This window comes from Lutra lutra, chromosome 10 (genome assembly GCF_902655055.1).
Source record: "Lutra lutra chromosome 10, mLutLut1.2, whole genome shotgun sequence".
NCBI classification, from domain to species: Eukaryota; Metazoa; Chordata; class Mammalia; order Carnivora; family Mustelidae; genus Lutra; species Lutra lutra.
Window position 1 is genome coordinate 54,662,845 of NC_062287.1, and position 18,991 is coordinate 54,681,835.

General features: G+C 37.5%; 1 protein-coding gene across 2 annotated transcripts in view; it reads right to left on the minus strand.

Annotated features, from left to right (window-relative positions):
• Window positions 1-18,991, minus strand: part of UVRAG (UV radiation resistance associated) — a 307,325-nt gene that overhangs the window by 235,434 nt on the left and 52,900 nt on the right. For both annotated transcript variants that reach the window (XR_007120854.1, XM_047690725.1), the window contains exons 4-5: window positions 15,839-16,000; window positions 6,923-6,997 (exon numbers count right to left, since the gene is read on the minus strand). Coding sequence is in view for 1 of the 2 variants with exons in the window: in XM_047690725.1 (XP_047546681.1) it covers window positions 6,923-6,997; window positions 15,839-16,000 (237 nt within the window). In the remaining variant the exon portion in view is untranslated. The remainder of the gene's footprint in view (window positions 1-6,922; window positions 6,998-15,838; window positions 16,001-18,991) is intronic.

Here is an 18,991-nt window from a genome sequence, read left to right on the forward strand (position 1 = left end):
CCCAAATATAGCATGCATTCACCTACATTCATTAACAAGCTTCTTTTGAGCACGTGCTATACTATATGCCAGGTACTGCTGCAAGCGACACGATGTCAATGCAATAGAATTAGAGAGGTAATCTCTTTTATCATAGGGTTTAGATCCCAGTGAGTAGTTTCCATTTATTATTGAACTCTGCTCATGTGCCAGGCTTATACTGTACATTATCACTTTTCATTCTCCAAGGATGAGGTAGAAACTGTTCTACATATAAGAGAAAAACTCAGAGATGACTTAATTTGACCAAGATCTCTCTCAGAGGTAAGTTGCAGAAGTGCCTGGAATTAAACTCACATCAATCTGCCTCCACAATCTGTATTTCTATCTACTAGGAGTATACACTCACCCAGGTAAGCTGTCAGCATCCTCCCAAAAACAAGAGTAGCAAAAAAAAAAAAGTAGCTGACAAAAGCCAATTTAAGCAAAGATAGCCTTGCATATCTATACAAAAGGCAAAACTCCTAAACTGCGATCTGAAAGGTTTCCAGCTTACTGGATAAGGAGCTGGTCCAATAACCTCTTACTTCTCATGCTCCCCAAATGCCATTCTAGAAGCTCAATCCACCCAGAAAACATCCCTCCCAGCCACCTAGCTTTATTCACCAACCTCCATCCCCTCCAACTTCAAGCCACAACAGAGTTCCTCTCTGGTTCTCCACCGTCTCCAAAAGTTAAAAAGAGCACCTCTTCCTCTTTAGATTATTTAAAGTTCTGGTATAATTCATATAATTCACCTGTGTTATCTGCAAGACCCAAATAACTAACATTTTCAGAAACAATTTTTCAAACTAAATCCATTTGTAAACCAGAGCTCTTCTAGAACATATGGTGTTTTATCTCACCTAAAGGAAATAAATATTTGTGACTCTGCATCTAATACTTTTGTACCCCAAAATACTTAGTTTAATAATGGGCACAGAATATTTGATATTTATTGATGGAAAAAAATGACTTTTGCAAATACAGACAGAAGATTTTCATCATTTACTCAATCATATCTTCATCCACATTGCTGTTGAATAGCTAAGGAGTTCCATGTTTCATATGCCAAAGAAATGCAATCTTACTACATAAAATTAACAAGAACATATCACTCCCTAATAATGTCAGCAGAGGTTGCTGAACAACAGATTCAAACGCACAGCATATTTTAGTCAAAGATTTCCTAATGTGTTAAGTAGTTTCCAAACAAACTCCTAGGAGTGAGACTGAACTACTTGTCCATTGTCCTATGTAGTTGAGAGAGTGACCAGGCTCCTAAAAACTCGAAAGAAATGAGTAAAGCCTTTTCGAGAAGCAGAAGAACAAACAAAGAAGCAAGAGTTCTGAGCAAATAAGTAATTTCAGCTTTTAGACCCATAAAGGCTGAACGCACTTTAAGTAATATGGACAGAGGGAAGATTGACAGCAACATAATCATCAAAAGTAATAGTAACAGTGTTTCAGGTCACGATTAATGTAAAACAACAAGAATGCTTGAGAACTGGTCAACAAAAATTCTAGTCACTCTTTTTATAAAGTTGCTTTAAAATGTACTTCCTTTTCACCCCACAAGTTTAAGTCTTCTTAGTGTACATACGTTCTTAAAATACAATCCTGTTCTCAAAGCCTTATTAGTTTAGCATTTTATAAAATCCTTTATGAAATATGTCCAACACAGACATGTCTGCAATTACTGTCATTACAAATATATTTGGACTTATTTCTGCCAACTCGACTACATGTTTTAGTTTACCATTTGTTTTCTTTCCTCCCTCCTACTAGTCAACAAAGTTTTCTACTCTTTATAGTCCCTTTTTTCCTCTGCTACTTAAAAATATATATTCTCTGGTTTTTAACATACTCTAGATACTTCCACATTTTTTTTTTATTTGACAGACAGAGATCACAAGTAGGCAGAGAGGCAGGCAGAGAGAGAGGGAGGAAGCAGGCTCCCTGCCGAGCAGAGAGCCCGATGCGATGCAGGGCTTGATCCCAGGACCCTGAGACCATGAACTGAGTCGAAGGCAGAGGCTTTAACCCCTGAGCCACCCAGGCGCCCCTACTTCCACATTTTTAACATGCACCCCGACCACAAATTTTTCTAACAAATTCTGTAGTTGTTTACTATCTTCCTCCCAGACAGATCAGTAACCTCATTGAGTCTTAACTCTTTACACACCCTCCCTCCCCTCATTATTGCTGTCTAGAGCAGTGCTTCTAAAAAGCTCTGCAGCCAATGACCAGGTGCTTTTCCTTCAATCCACTGTGAACTGGTAATTTTGTAAAATACAATAAAAAGGCAAAATAATGTCAAATTGCTATAAACGTTTTGAAACATTTACTCTCACTTTTTATACTTGGCTCACCACAGACTAGTGACAGTTCTTTTTTTTTTTTTCCCTTTCTTTTAAGATTTTTATTTATTTATTTCTCAGACAGAGAGCACAAGCAGGCAGAGTGGCAGGCAGAGAAAGAGAGAGAAGCAGGCTCCCTGCTGGACAAGGAGCCCGATGCAGGACTTGATCCCAGGACCCTGGGATCATGACCTGAGCCGAAAGCAGAGGCTTAACCGACTGAGCCACCCAGGCGTCCCTAGTGAAGGACAGTTCTTAGACTAGCTCTGGTCCATAAACTATACTTTGAATAACTATAGTCTAGTTTGTTTTTACATAAAAACATATAACTTGTTACATATTAAGTTTCTTTTTGTATGTTAGTTTGCTGTCAGTAGTTAATTGCATTCACTAACGTAACCATTTTCATGTGTCTTGCTTGTAACGTGCTGTTACTTCCTACATCTTCCCTTTGGGATCACTTCTCTGCCTCCAATTCAGTATAGATAAAGGGTCTGTGGGAAGTAAATTCTCAATCTGTGTGTCTTTAAAGTTGTTCCTCTTTCATCCATGCTCTTGACTGAAGGCTGACTAGAAATACAGTTATACATTTAACAGGTAATAGCACTCTGAGGATCATTTCTACTGGCATCAACTGTTACTGTTGCAAAGTCTGTTGTCAGTCTAATTTGTAGGTAATACTTCCTTTCTCTCTGCTCACTTTTAAGACTTCTTTTTTTTTTTTTTTAAGATTTCTCCTTTTAAAATTAACATTAAAGATCTGCAGTTTGTATGTCTTTTTTTCAGCCTCCTTCTATAATTGGGAGAGTCCTACCAACCTCAGCTTTGCACTCATTTTCTGTTCATTTTGCCCAGAGGAGCGCATCTTTCAAGGACTCGGCTTCTGCCTACTATTTCTCTTCCAGATGGGTTTATTTTCTTGCTTTTAGTTTGTTTTAGCAAGTATGTCTCTTGAAATTTCTCTGATGTCACCAATCACTAGGGGTTTTTTGTTTTGTCTTGTTTTTGTTCTTTGGGTTTTGGGGTTTCTTTTTAAACCTATCACTGCCTTTTGTTTGGTGCAGTTGAGGGTCTCAAAGTGTGCACTTACAAGGACATCTTGACTGGAAAAACTGTTTATGGCTTTCTTTAAAAAGGAAAACTAATGCTTTTTAAGGTTCAAACTATATATCAGATGTTCACCTGAAAGTTGGTACAGGGGCAAGATAAGGCTGGCATCTAAATTTGTAAAGTTCATTAACTGAAGGACTATAGAATAATATATACCACTTATTACAATAATATATATTCAATAAACTTTTATTGACCATTTGGTCTTGAATCCCAGCTCTGCTAATTAGTAGCTCTGTAATCTTAAGAAAGTCACTTAACTTCTATGTGCAGGCTTCCTCTTCTGTAAAAAGACAATTGTGAGGTTTAAATGAGTTAAATTATGTAAAGCACTTAGAACAGCACCTAGCATTATTACCAGCTCACTGGACATTAGCTGCTATTATTATTATTACTAGGAACACTCTGCACTCATGTTTCCACACAGGCAAAAGATATCCTACTCCTAGAGCCCAATTCCCTGCTCAGCAGGGAGCCTGCTTCTCCCCCTCCCTGTACCTGCTGCTCCCCCTGCTTACACTCTCTTTCTCTGCCAAGTAAATAACTAAAATCTTAAAAAAAAAAAGAGAGAGAGAAGTCCCACTCCATATCCCAGGTCCTAAAAAGAACACTTCCAGTTTCTCTGCATCCTTCTTTTCCTTTCCAGGACAGGCAGAGGACATACCTGACAGCTGAGCTTGGGAGACAAAACAGCACGATAGCCTCAGTTCTTTCCAGGTTCCCTCCCAGTCAGAACATCCTGCCTACACCACACATAAATTCTGCTTTTGGCTTGGAGGATTAGGCTTTGTCCCTGTTGTTTTTTGGGGAAGATTCAATTTGGGAGGAAGTATATACCAGCTCCTTTAGTTGTAGAATTTAAAACACATTTGCCAATTAATTTTATTAGAAATAAAGCCAACATTCTGATCTCCATTTATCTATCACCTATCTTATTTCTAAACTTGCTCCAAACTCAGAGGGAGAAGAAAGGGGTATTAGTCACTGGCTATCCAAAACTTCAACTACTAATAGTATCTGACTACACAATTCTTATGGAGATTAAATAGAATAACAGATATAAAGCTCTTAAAAGTGTCTGATACACAGTCACGTTCAATAAATATTCACTTTAATATTATTACTATGTACCAGATATTGTACTAGACAGTGTACTAGTTACCAGTTGCAAGAGGAACTTAATCCCTCAACAGGGTTGGAATGGATAACCCTATACGTGGGATACTGCAAACAAGAACAGTAGCCATCTCATAATTCTCTCAGTAAATCAAACATTTTTACTAAGCAAATACCATGCCTCAAGAACTGTGATAGGTACCGGGAATTCAAAATTATATATAAAAATCTGTCCTTAAGAAGCTTACAGATTAGAGGATCTATACAACAAAGGAAGAAAGAATTATAAAGTGGTATTTCTTATGTCAAAGGTATACACAGTGTTGATAAACTTAAGGAACCCAGAATATAAGGGCTTTAAACAAATTTTTTTTTAAAAGCTTATCAGAGCTTGAACTGAATTTGGTGAAGTCACCTAGAATACCTTCCTTTTGCCAAATCCAATGAGCAATTTTCAGTCCTCATCTAATCTGCCCACTCCCGCCACTTATATGCCAAATAGTAAACCAAAACAAAAATCTCCTTCTTTGGCTTCTGAGAGCCTGTGAGACTCCACCATCTTTTCCCTATACATCCCTCATCACTCCTTCTCAGTCAACTTTTCCAATGCCTCCACCTCTTCTTGGCCCTTAAAAGTTGGAGGCCTCAAGACTTGGTTAGTAAGCCCCTTTTTCCCTCACTGTACACCCTGTTCCTAGCCTGAACTCATTATTTCAGTGACTGTTTGCCATTGGCCCCACATTCCTATCTCTACTCCACTTTCTCCCCTCTGAACTCCATCTGCACATGGGTATCTTAAAGGCATCTCAAAGTCCATATGATCAAATATCAGCTCTCGATCTGCCTCCATGAAACATGGTCCTCTTTTAGCATCCCTCAGTTCTCCTAGTGCCTGGAATATTTATTTATCCCATTACACCACCCAAGCCAGAAACCCAAAAGTCATCCTTTTTTCACACCGTCTTTTTCCTTATACTCTAAATTTGAAGGATACCGGGTCCCAACGATTTTTACCTCCTAAAACTTTCCTAAATCCACTTTCTCTCTTTTGGGCCATAATCCAGTTTCAAAGTATCAGCATCTCTTACCTAATATAGTACATGATCCTCCTTTCTGTCTTTCCACATATATTCATACCTCTTCTACAATTATTCTTTACTACAGACAGAGTGAAATTGTTAAAATACAAATCAAATTATATCTCTGTCATGCTAAAAATCCTTCAACACTAAAAATCCACTGCTCTTAGGACAAAATCCTTTAAAAAGTTCTATATGATATGGTCCCTGCCTTCCTGTCCACCTTCATCTGTTATCACTCTTCCTCATCACTCTGACCTTCCTTTAGTCCCTAAAACCCACCATGTGTCTTTCCACTTCATGGCCTTGCAACTTGCCAACCTCCTCTGCTAGAACGCTGTCCCCGTTCAGCCCCCACTCCCTGCACTTGGTTCATTTCCACTCATCCTCTGGATTGTAGCCTTAAAAGTCTAGTTCTCAAAAAGACAGTCCCTAGAGTGTACAGAAGATACTCCCTACATGCTTATAGCATTACCACCATTTGTGTTTATACGTATTCACCTGTTAGGTCACCTCACCAGCGCTTGTCTCCTCCACACACTCCTGCTGGAAAACATCCATCTGCTCACCAATGTGCCTTTAGCACTTACGGAGAGGGCACAATGGCTGACAAACGGCAGGTACTGAATAATTAGCTGCTCAATGAATGGAGCATTCCAGAAATAGCATTTCACACAATGAAGAATTATGAACCAATGTGATCACTAAGAGCAAGTAACATAGAAAACTCACCTCATTGTTTTGTGGCTAGTATTAGTGGGATAAAGAACATGAACCACCTGGCATAGTAACACAGATAGTAGGTATTTGGTAAATATAAATTCTCTTCCCTTTCCTTTCTCTAATTGCCTGTAGATATAGAGATAGCACTGACTATAACACCAATTGACTCACAGTTTCTTAAATTTACTCAAAGTGTAAAAGGTATCTGAAACATTTAATAAAACTGTATTGCACTTAATCAAAATTCACCATTCTGTTTTCACTTTCCAAAGAATTACATAGAATAAGAGCAAAAAGCCCAGATTTTCTGTTAAGAAAATTAATAATCTGGATTTAGAAAAGATGAATCGGGGTTACAAAACAAGTCTTCCCTTTAAAAAGCATCACCCTAAGCCACACTAAATAAATGTACAATGATACTTAAAACAAGATTCTGTTTACACAGAGCTTTTTACACTGTATGTCAAGGCACAGCTACACTAAACAAAACTCACAGCATTAGGAAAATCCTCTTACCTTATGTTCAAATGGAGCACCATAGTAGCCATCATTCAGCCCAAAAATTATTTCATTTTGGTTGCGGGCATGAATCTAAGAGAGAAGAAAAACATGCTATCAGTTTTTCTCATTTCAATTAAGTTTTATTATGATTAAGGCATGACAGTTACAGCAAGACCTACTTCAATGCTGAGAAACAGGATGACTAACCTAACAAGCCAGCAGAAAATACAACATTTATCCTAAGACCAGGTAATCAATTGAGTGCTTCCTGCTTTAGTGCTTTAGTCAAAGGGCTCGCAAAATCATTATACCGAGATAACAGGCATGATCATTCACATATATTATCTACAAACACTTCTTGAGATTGCTATGGAAAGGTTATTTCTGAAATATAAGGGATCCAGAGACATACTATACATTCTCAGATCTCAAAGGAAACACAATCCAATTAGTCTATAAGAGTGCTTTAAAAATTATAAAGTCCTAGGAAAAAAAAGATGAGTATTATTTTCTATTTTCAAGAAGACAGTTTAAATTTAGATAATAATATGTAAGTTACAATCACTCTGGACTCCAGTTTCCTAAAGTAAAAAGGAATGAATCAGATTATGTCTGTTATATCATACTTCTGTGCCTACTCCCATCTCCTATGGCTAAATCCAACATATCATCTAAATTTCACTCAAGACTATCAATCAATTTAACCTAAATGACATCTGGATTCAACAACAACAGAATACACATCACATGTTTAAGAAACATTTACCAAAAAAGAGACTTTATATTCTAAGGCCATAAAATAAAAACCTCAGAAAGGCTGAAAATATTGAAATCATACAAACTATTTTCTCTAAACTCAACAGAATTCAAGTAGAAATCCACAAAAGAAAGATACCTGGAAAATCCACAAATGTTTGAAAATTAAACATCATATCTCTAAATAACCTATGGATCAAGGAGAAATAAAAGGGAAATATTTTGAATTGAATGAAAATGAAAACACAACATCAAAGTTTGTGAGTCACAGTTAAAGTAAGCCTTAGAGAAAAATTTAGTAGATGCTTAATCTAGAAAAGAAAGTCTCGAAACGGTAAAACAAAAATCCTACCTTAAGAAACTAGTAAAGAAGAGCAAAGTAAACCCAAAGCAAGCAAAAGGAAGAAAATTAAAGGATAAAATCAGAAATCAATGAAACTGAAAGCAATAACAATAATCAAAGAAACCAAACACTAGTTATTTGAAAGCCTAAGAAAACGGATAAATCTCTAAGCAATGATCAAGAGAAGAGAGGAGACAGAAATTACATATACCAAGAATGAAAGAGGAAAGGATCATTATATAGCCTATGTACATTACAAGAATATAGTAATATTGTGGAAATCTTTATACTAATAAACTTGAAATCTTAGGTGAAACCGATAAATTCTTTGGAAGACAAACTATCAAAGCTCACGTAAGAAGGCACAGAGAGGCTAAATAGCCCTACATCTAATAAAGTAACAGAAGTCATATTTTTAAATTTCCCCACAGGGAAATCTTAACACCCAGACGGGTTCACTGAAGAATTCTGCCAAACATTTGCAGAATAGTAATACCAACTTTACACAAATTCTTCCAGAAGGAATGGAAGAGTTAAGGTTTCCCAATCCATTTTATAAAACCAGCATTACTCTCATACTAAACTGGACAAGAACAAGGCAAGAAAAGTACAGACCAATATCCCCCATGGACATAGATGAAAGAAGCCTTAATAAAATATTGGCAAATGTAATCCATTATGAAAGGAAATTTCCTCACCCTGACAAAGTGCTACAAAATTTACAGCTAATATTATACTTAATAATGAAAGACTTAATACTTTTACACAACAGCAGTAACAAAACAAGGATGCCCACTTTATTCACTTCTAGTCAACACTGTACTGAGGTCTTACCAATGAAATGATAAGAAAAGAGAAAAAACACATTCATTAGAAAGGAAGAAATTAGACCATGTGTTCACAGACATGATTGCCTACACAGCAATCTACAAAAGGAATCTACAAAAAAAACTACTAGATCTAATAAATGAGTTTAGCAAGGTCACAGAATACATGCTTAATACAGAAATGTTTCTATATACTAGCAACAACAACTGGAAATAGGCATATTCTTTAAATGAATAGCATTTAAACTAGCATAAAAAACATGGAATCACAGGTACAAATCTAACAAAATATGTGCAAGACCTATATACTTAAAACTACAAAATGCTGATGAATGAAATCAAAGATTTTCCCAAATGGAGAGATGTCCATAGACTGAAACATCCAATACTAGCAAGATGTCAATTCTCCCCAAATTTTCTCAGATTTTTATAGAATTGACAAATTAATTCTAAAGTGTATAGGTAAAGGCAAAAGATCTAAAACAGCCAGAACAATTTGAAAAAAGATCAAAGTTGGAGGATTCTTATTACCTGAATTCATGATGTATAAAACTATGGAATTCAAGACAATGTGATATTGACATAAAGACAGACCTATAGAACAATGAAACAGAAGAGAGTCCAGAAGCAGACCCACATAAAATTATTTTAAATTATCGATTTTCAACAAAGATAGCAAGGTAATTCAATGGAGAAATAATAGCTCTTATAACAGAGTACAGAAAAAAAATGTTCATCCATCTGCAAAAAAAAAAGAACCATATACTTTAAATAAAATTTAATCCAAAATGATCATAGACATAAACGTAAAACCTAATAGTATAAAACTTCTAGAGGAAAAACCCCATAGGAGAAAATCTCTGTGACCCTGGATTAGGCAAATATGTCTTAGATAAGACACGAAAAGTATGAAACATAAAAAGCAAACACCAATATAGTGGACTTTAACACTTATAAGCTTGCTATTTAAATGACACTTAAAGAAATGAAAGGACAAAGGATGCCTTGGTGGCTCCATTGCTCAAGTGTCTGCCTTCAGCTCAGGTCATGATCATAGAGTCCTGGAATCCAGTCCTGCATCAGGCTCCCTGCTCAGTGGGGAGCCTGCTTCTCCCTCTCCCTCTCCCTGCCACTCTCCCTGTTTGTGCTCTGCATGTCAAATAAAAAATAATAATAATAATAAAAAAGGACAAGCCACAGACTAGCAGAAAATATTCAGAAAATACTATCTCATAAAGAACTAACTCATATCCACAATACATATAGAAGTTTTATAACTCAATAATGAGAATTCAAACAGCCAAATAAAAACTGAGCAAAAGACCTGAATAAACATTTCACTTAAAAAAGGGCAAGAGAGTGGGGCGCCTGGGTGGCTCAGTAGGTTAAGCCGCTGCCTTCGGCTCAGGTCATGATCTCAGGGTCCTGGGATCGAGCCCCACAGTGGGCTCTCTGCTCAGCGGGGAGCCTGCTTCCTCCTCTCTCTCTATCTGCCTCTCTGCCTGCTTGTGATCTCTCTCTGTCAAATAAATAAATAAAATCTTTAAAAAAAAAAAAAAGGCAAGAGAGAGAATGATGACAAATAAGCATTTTTTTATTGCTCAACATGACTTCATCACTAGATAAATTAAAATTAAAATCAGAAGATTCTATATACCCATAGTTAGGCAGCAGAAGAAGAAATTAAGAAAACAATTCCAGGAGCACCTGGGTGGCTCAGTCAGTTAACCATCTGCCTTTGGCTTAGGTCATGATCCAGGAGTCCTGGGATCAAGCTCCGCATCAGCAGTCTGCTTCTCCCTCTTCCTCCGCCGCTACCTCCCCTGTCCCCCTGACTTGTTCTCTCCCTCTCTCCCTATGAAATAAATAAATAAAATCTTTTTTATTTTTATTTTATTTTTTTTTAAAGATTTTATTTATTTATTTGTCAGAGAGAGAGAGAACGAGCACAGGCAGACAGAGTGGCAGGCAGAGGCAGAGGGAGAAGCAGGCTCCCCACAGAACAAGGAGCCCGATGTGGGACTTGATCCCAGGACGCTGGGATCATGACCTGAGCGGAAGGCAGCTGCTTAACCAACTGAGCCACCCAGGCGTCCCAATAAAATCTTTTTTAAAAAAAATAAGTAAAAAAAAAAAAAAAAAAGAAAAGAAAAGAAAACCATCCCATTTACAATTATGCCCCAAATAATAAGACACCTAGGAATAAATCTAACCAAAGAGGTAAAAGATCTGTACTCTGAAAACTATAAAACACTGATGAAAGAAATTGAAGATAACACAAAGAAATGGAAAGAAATTTCAAATTCCATGCTCATAGATTGGAAGAACAAATATTGTTAAAATGTCTATACTACTCAAAGCAATCTACATATTTAAAGCAACCCCTGTCAAAATACCAATAGCACTTTCCATAGAAACAGAACAAAGAATCCTAAAATTTATATGGAACCACAAAAGAACCTGAATCACTAAAGCATTCTTGAAAAAGGAAAAAAATCTGTGAATCCTGGACTTCAAGTTATACTGCAAAGCTGCAGTAATCAAAACAGTATGGTACTGGCACAAAAACAGACACAGAGATCAATGGAACAGAATAGAATATCTAGAAATAAACCCATATTCATCCGGTCGATTAATCTTCAGCAAAGCAAGAAAGAATATCCGATGAGAAAATGATAGTCTCTTCAACAAATGGTGTTGGGAAAACTGGACAGCCACATGCAAAAGAATGAAACTGGACCACTTTCTTACACCATACACAAAAATAAATTAAAAATGGACTAAAGAGGGCGCCTGGGTGGCTCAATGGGTTAAGCCTCTGCCTTCGGCTCAGGTCATGATCTCAGGGTCCTGGGATCAAGCCCCACAGTGGGCTCTCTGCTCAGCAGAGAGCTTGCTTCCTCCTCTCTCTGTCTCTGCCTGCCTCTCTGCCTACTTGTGATCTCTGCCTGTCAAATAAATAAATTTTTTTTAAAAATGGACTAAAGATCTAAATGTGAGGCCTGAAACCATAAAAATCTTAGAAAAGAGCACAGGCAGTAATTTCTCTGACACCAACTGTTTTTTAGATTGGTCCCCTGACACAAGGGAAACAAAAGCAAAAATAAACTATTGGGACTATATCAAAATAAAAAACTTCTGCATAGCCAAAGAAACAATCAACAAATCTAAAAGGCTATCCTGAATAGGATACGATATTTACAAATGACATCAAATAAAGGGTTTGTATCCAAAATATATAAAGAATTTATAAAAGTCAATACCCAAAAAAGCAAATAATCCAATTTTAAAAATGGGCAGAAGACATGAAAAGACTTTTCTCCAAAGTAGACATCCAGATGGCCAACAGACACATGAAAAGATGCTCTGAAAAGACACTCATCATCACTTAACACCAGGGAAATGCAAATCAAAACTACAGTGAGATATCACAACTGTCAGAATGGCTAAAATCAAGAACACAAGAAACAACAGGTGTTGGCGAAGATGTGGAGAGAAAGAACACTTGTGCATTGTTGGTGGAATGCAAACTGGTGCAGCCACTGCAGAAAACAGTATGGAGTTTCCTCAAAAATTTAAAAAGAGAAATGCCCTGTGATCCAGCAATTGCACTATTAAGTATTTACCCAAATAATACAAAAACGCTAATTCAAAGGGATACATGCACCCCTATGTTTAGAGCAGTTTTATTTACAATAGCCAAGATATGGAAGCAACCCAAATGTCCACCGATTGACAAATGGATAAAAAAGATGAGTGTGTGTGTGTGTGTGTGTGAATATTACTCGACCATAAAAAAGAATGAAATCGGGGCGCCTGGGTGGCTCAGTGGGTTAACCCTCTGCCTTCGGCTCAGGTCATGATCCCAGAGTCCTGGGATCGAGCCCCGCATCGGGCTCTCTGCTCGGCGGGGGAGCCTGCTTCCTCCTCTCTCTCTGCCTGCCTCTCTGCCTACTTGTGATCTCTGTCAAATAAATAAATAAAAATCTTTAAAAAAAAAAAAAGAATGAAATCTTATCACTTGCAATGATATGGATGGAGCTCAACAGGATAATGCTAAGTGAAATAAATCAATCAGAAAAAGATAAGTTCCATATGATTTCACTCTTACGTAAAATTTAAGAAATGAAACAAATGCAAAAGGCGGGGGGGAGAAGACAGAGACAAACCAAAAAACAGACTTTTAACTATAGAGAAAAAAATCGGTGGTTACCAAAGGGGAGGTAGGTGGGGGATGGGTGAAATAGGTGATGGGGATTAAGGAGTGCACTTGTCATGATGAACACTGGGTAATTACAATTAAAACTTTACCAAAAAAAGTCACAACAAGATACCACTTCGAACCCATCAGAATGATTAAACCCAACAGAATGGAAAACAACTTGGCAGTTTCTTGTAAATTTCAACACTTACCACTAGACCCAGAAATTCCATTCCTACGTATTTACTCAATAGAAATGACAACATATGTCAACATAAAGGTGGATATTTTAATATTCACAGCAGCATTATTCATTGTGGTGGTTAATAGAATTTATACATCTGTCAAATCTACTGAACTGTATACCTTAAAAGGGTAATTTCATTGTATATACATTATACCTCAACAAACCTGACCCGTAAACAAAGTTTCATTCAAAAGTCGGCCCTGCCTGACTCCATCCCGACTTGTCTAAATACCTCTTTCATATACTCCCCCAAATTATATCACAAAGCTACAGCAATCAAAACAGTGCTCTGCAGGTCCATGCAGGTGTTCACCAATCATGAGCTTACCAAGTCTAAGGATCTTGTCTTATCAATCTCTGGAACCTTAACAGTAAGAATAATGCCTGGTAGAAAGCAGAAGATCGATCAATGAACCCAAGTAATTCCGGCTGTTCTCCTGATACATCCTAGTCTTGTTTTCCTCTGAAAATGTATAATTTTATTTTATCTGATTTTCTAGTAGTATGTTACTTATTGCATCTATTTTGTAGGTGAGTTTTGCCTTTCTACAATAAGTTTCTAACTGGCATAAAAAACATGTTTTCTCTTTCTCTGTTCTCCGTTATACCCACTAACCAGCTTTGTAAGAAGACACCCAAAAACAGACTCTCTGAAATTAGAGCAGCTTCGACATAAACACAGTTAAGTACTTCAAGAAGATCACTACCCAAGGAATATGTGAGTTGAAAAGCATGAAGTCCATCTTCTTTGGCCAAAAACCCCCTGCCAGACTACAGCCATACAACTCTAATGTTAAGAAGCACCATCCTCCATGAAATTTAAGTACTTTCAGAAAAAAGATAAGAGCTCAATACCATTGTCTATCCACAGAGAGCCAACTATGCTATGTGGGAAGACAGAAAAAGTATACATCTTGGTGCAGGGCTCTGGCTGGCCAGCCTAAAGGCAATAAATGTCTCATGCTGAAAGAGAAGAGAGAGGCCCTAAGTCAGAAGTCATGATTTTATAAATTTTCATTAAGACCAGTCCTAAAACAGAAGGAAAAATAGAAAAATAACAAAGAGTAAGAATCCATAGCAGTTAGAATTTAGTTATATAAAATATCTATTACATGCATTATTCTGATCACTATAGGAAGACACAAAATAAAATCTATGATAAGCAAAATGAGGGCAGAGGAGTAAAATATCTATTACATGCATTATTCTGATCACTATAGGAAGACACAAAATAAATATATGGTAAGCAAAATGAGGGCAGAGGAGTTTTTTTTTAATCTGAAAAAAAAATGTGGAATTAAATTGTTTCTTTAAAAGAAATAAAGCAGGGGCGCCTGGGTGACTCAGCTGGTTAAGCATTCGACTCTGATTTCAGCTCAGGTCATTTTCTCAGGGTCACGAGATTGAGCCCTGTGTCAGTCTCTGCACTGAGTATGGAGCCTGCTTAAGATTTTCTCTCTCTCTCTCCCCAACCCCAATCATGTGCATGCTTTTTCTCTCTCTCTCAAAACAATAATATAAATAAATAAATAAAAGAAAGAAATCAGAAAATCTATATTGAATAAATATTAAGAAACATCAAGGATATTCACAGATACGACTAACATTTTGGAGTTACCTTTAGCAGTATCCAATAGGTATCACAAATAGACACAGCATTTATTCCAAGGTAGGTTACCAAGGACCACATGTATAGATCAGTGTCGTACAGCACAAATCATGCATCTTTAAGTCGGCCAGGCCTAAATTTCAATCTTCCTCCACCTAGCAGTGTGATCTTGAGCATTTACTTAAACTCCCTGTGGTTCGATTTTCCCATTTAGAAATTAAGGGCACTAATACCAACCTTCACAAGGCTGCTATAAAATATTAAGTAAAATAACCTAGTCTGGAGATGGTAAATAGGTTTCATATATCAGCAATTCTGATACATTGCTAGCTGCATCCCAGAACACTGTGTCCAAAGGGATTATGGAGTGACTTCGAAGCTCAGCTAGAGGAATGCTATGATCCAACAGCTACCTCACTCATAGGGACTTGGTAGTAGTATGCAAGCCAGGCATTTGTCAGCCCTGTGTTTAATAAACAGTAATATCTCTCAAAAAAAAAAATTAAAAATAAAAAAATAAATAACTAAATAGTACCTCACCTTCCCAAAATCATTCAACTCTACTGGTCATAAGAGAAGTATTTAATAATATGTTCCATATTTGCAAGTTAATTTTTAGATCCAATAAAAGAGAAGATCGCTTCTCAGCCTTGTGGCTAAGATCAAGTGCAATAAAACAGAAGAAGCAGAATGCTATGGGAAAGCATATTCTTTCCTACAAAAAAAAAAAAAAATTCCTCTTAAAGTAACAGCTCAGGGTACTTCTTCATAAGTTTCTTCAATTAAAAATTATTTTTGAACTTGGCCATGACTCAGAATTTCTATAATTAAGTATAGAAATAATCATAAGGGTTCTCTATAATAGGAAATGTAGAATCTAAACAATATACAGAAAGGTTAGGTAGGCTTAGAGAAGACAAACACTTAAAACTACAGTCTAAAAATTACCTGCTGACCCAAGTATTTCAGCCCATCCAAATAGACTTTCCATTCAATCAAAAGCTGGTAGATGTTCTCCTTTCCACCCCATATCTTCACCACAAAACAAGACACAGACGTATCAAGACGGTCAGGCATTATTCCAAAATCGAGACTCCGCCATGTTGGATTCTGTTGATGGAAAGGAAAGCATGAAGATTCTAATTTGCTTACAGTTATTTCAATTAGATTAGAAATCATTTTGTTTTTAAAAACCAAAAGACTTCAAAAATACATCAAACTGCAGACTTAAATAAACCAGGAAGACATCTAATTAACACAATGGGGGTGATAATGGTATAAGCATACCTAAGAAATAATTGCAAGTTTGGTCCCAAAGCACCACAATAAAGCAAGTACCGAACTAAAGCAAGTCAAATGAATCTTTTGGTTTCTCAGTGCATATAAAAGTTATGTTTACACTAGGCGCCTGGGTGGCTCAGTGGGTTAAAGCCTCTGCCTTTAGCTCAGGTCATGATCCCAGGGTCCTAGGATTGAGCCCCACATTGGGCTCTCTGCTCACCAGGGAACCTGCTTCCCCCTCTCTCTGTCTGCATCTCTGCCTACTTGTGATCTCGCTCTGTCAAATAAATAAATAAAATCTTAAAAAAAAAAAAAGTTATGTTTACACTATACCATAGTCTACTAAGTGTACAACCGCATCATGTCTAAAAAAAAAAAACCAATGTACACACCTCAATTAAATAATACTTTATTGCTTAAAAATGTAACCATCAAGTGAGCTTTTAGCTATTCATAATCTTTGTGCTGGAGGAGTGTCCTGCCCAGTGTCGATGGCTACTGACTCATCGGGGTGGTGGCTGCTAAAGGCTGGGGCGGCTGTGATAATTTCTTAAAATAAGACAACAACCGAATTTGTTGCACTGATTGACTGACTCTTCCTTTCATGAATGATTTCTCTGTAGCATGCAATGCTGTCTGACAGCATTTTACCCACAGTAAACCCTCTTTCAAACATATAATCAATCCTCTCAAACCTACCACTGCTTTATCAACCAAGTTTATGTCATATTCTAAATCCTTTGTTGTCATTTCAACTATCTTCATCACAAAATCTTCACCAGGAGTAGATTCCCTCCCAAGAAGCCACTTCCATTGTTCTATGAGAAGTAACTGCTCATCCATTCAAGTTTTATCATGAGGTTGCAGCAACTCAGTCACGTCTTCAGACTCCACCTCTCATTCTAGTTCTCTTGCTATTTTCACCACATCTATAGTTACTCCCTCCATTCAAGTCTTGAACCCCTCACAGTCATCTATATTAGGATTGTAATCAGCTTCTTCCAAACTCCTCTTAATATTGATATTTTGACCTCCTCCCATGAATCATGAGTGCTGTTAAAGGCATCTAGAATGGTGAATCCTTTCTGGAAGGTTTTCAATTGACTTTGCCCAGATTCAGCAGAGGAATCACTACCTACAGCCGCTATAGCCTTACAAAATGTACTTCTTAAATAGTAAGACTAGAAAGTTCAAATGACTCCTGGATCCATACGGGCTACAGAATGGATGCTGTGTCAGCAGGCACAAAAACAACCTTAATTGCATTGTACATCTCTATCAGAACTCTTGGGTGACCAGGTGCATTTTCTACAAGGAGTAATATCTTGAAAGGAATCCTTTTCTGACCATATCTCAACAGTGGGCTTAAAATATTCATGGAATCATGTTGTAAACAGATGTGCTGCCATTCAAGCTTTCTTGCCCCATTTATGGAGCACAGGCAGAGTAGATTTAGCACAACTTTTAAGGGTCCTAAGATTTTCAGAATGGTAAATGACATTGGCCTCAATTTAGTCATGAGCATCATTAGCCCCTGATAAGAGAGTCAACCTGTCCTTCTGAAGCTTTGAAGCCAGGCATTGACTTCTCTAGCTGTGAAAGTCCTAGAAGGCACCCTTTCAAGTAAGAAGGCTGTTTCATCTACATTGAAAATCTGTTATTTAGTGTAGCCACCTTATTAGTCATCTTCACCAGGCCTTCTGGATGACTTGCTGCAGATTCTACATCAGCACCTGCTGCTTCACCTTGCACTTAACCCTCACAGACACACTTCTTTCCTTAAACCTCATGAACCAACCTCTGCTAGCCTCAACTTCTCTTCTATAGCTTCCTCACCCTCTCTCACCCTTCACAGAATTGAAGAGAGTTAGGGCCTTGCTCTGGATTAGGCCTTGCTTTAAGGGAAAGTTGCAGCTGGATTGATCTTTCATCCAGACCTCTCAAACTTTCTCCACATCAGCAATAAGACTGTTCCGCTTTCTTATCATTGTGTATTCACTGGAGCAGCAATTTTAACTTCCTTCCAGATCTTTTCCTTTACATTCATAACTTGGCTGCTTGGTGCAAGAGGCCTAGCTTTCAGTATATCTTGGCTTTCAACACGCTCTCCTCACTAAGCTTAAGCATTTCTAGCTTGTGATTTAGAGAGGCATGTGATTCTTTCATTGAATGTCTAAGAGGCCATTGTAGGGCTATCAAACAGCCTAATTTCAATATTGTTCTATCTCAGGGGAAGAGGGGAGAGGCCTGAGGACAGGGAGAGAGGTGGGGGAATGGCTGGTCGGTGGAGGAGTCAAAACACACACAACATTTATCAATTAAGTTCACTCTCATTATAGGAGCAGTGCATGGTGGCCCAGAACAACTGTGATAGCAATGTCACAGCATCATAACAAGTATAATCACAATGGGACACCTGGGTAGCAAGCAGGTTAAGTGCCTGCCTTTGGCTCAGTTCATGATCCCAGGGTCCTGGGATCGAGTCCCATATCGAGCTCTCTGCTCAGCAGGGTGTCTGCTTCTCCCTCTGCCTGCCACTCTCCCTGCTTGTGCTCTCTCTCTCTCTCTTTCTCCCTCTCTCTGACAAATAAATGCATAAAATCTTAAAAAAAAAGTATAATTATAATGAAAATTCTGAAATACTGCAAGAATCACTAAAACATGACACAGAGACAGGAAGTGAGCAAATATTTTTGGGAAAATGGCACCAACAGACTTGTTCAAAGTCAGGTTGCCACAAACATTCCATTTGTAAAAACACCTTATCTGCGAAGTGCAGTAAAATGAGGTATACCTATAAGTACATGTGCCCCCAATAAC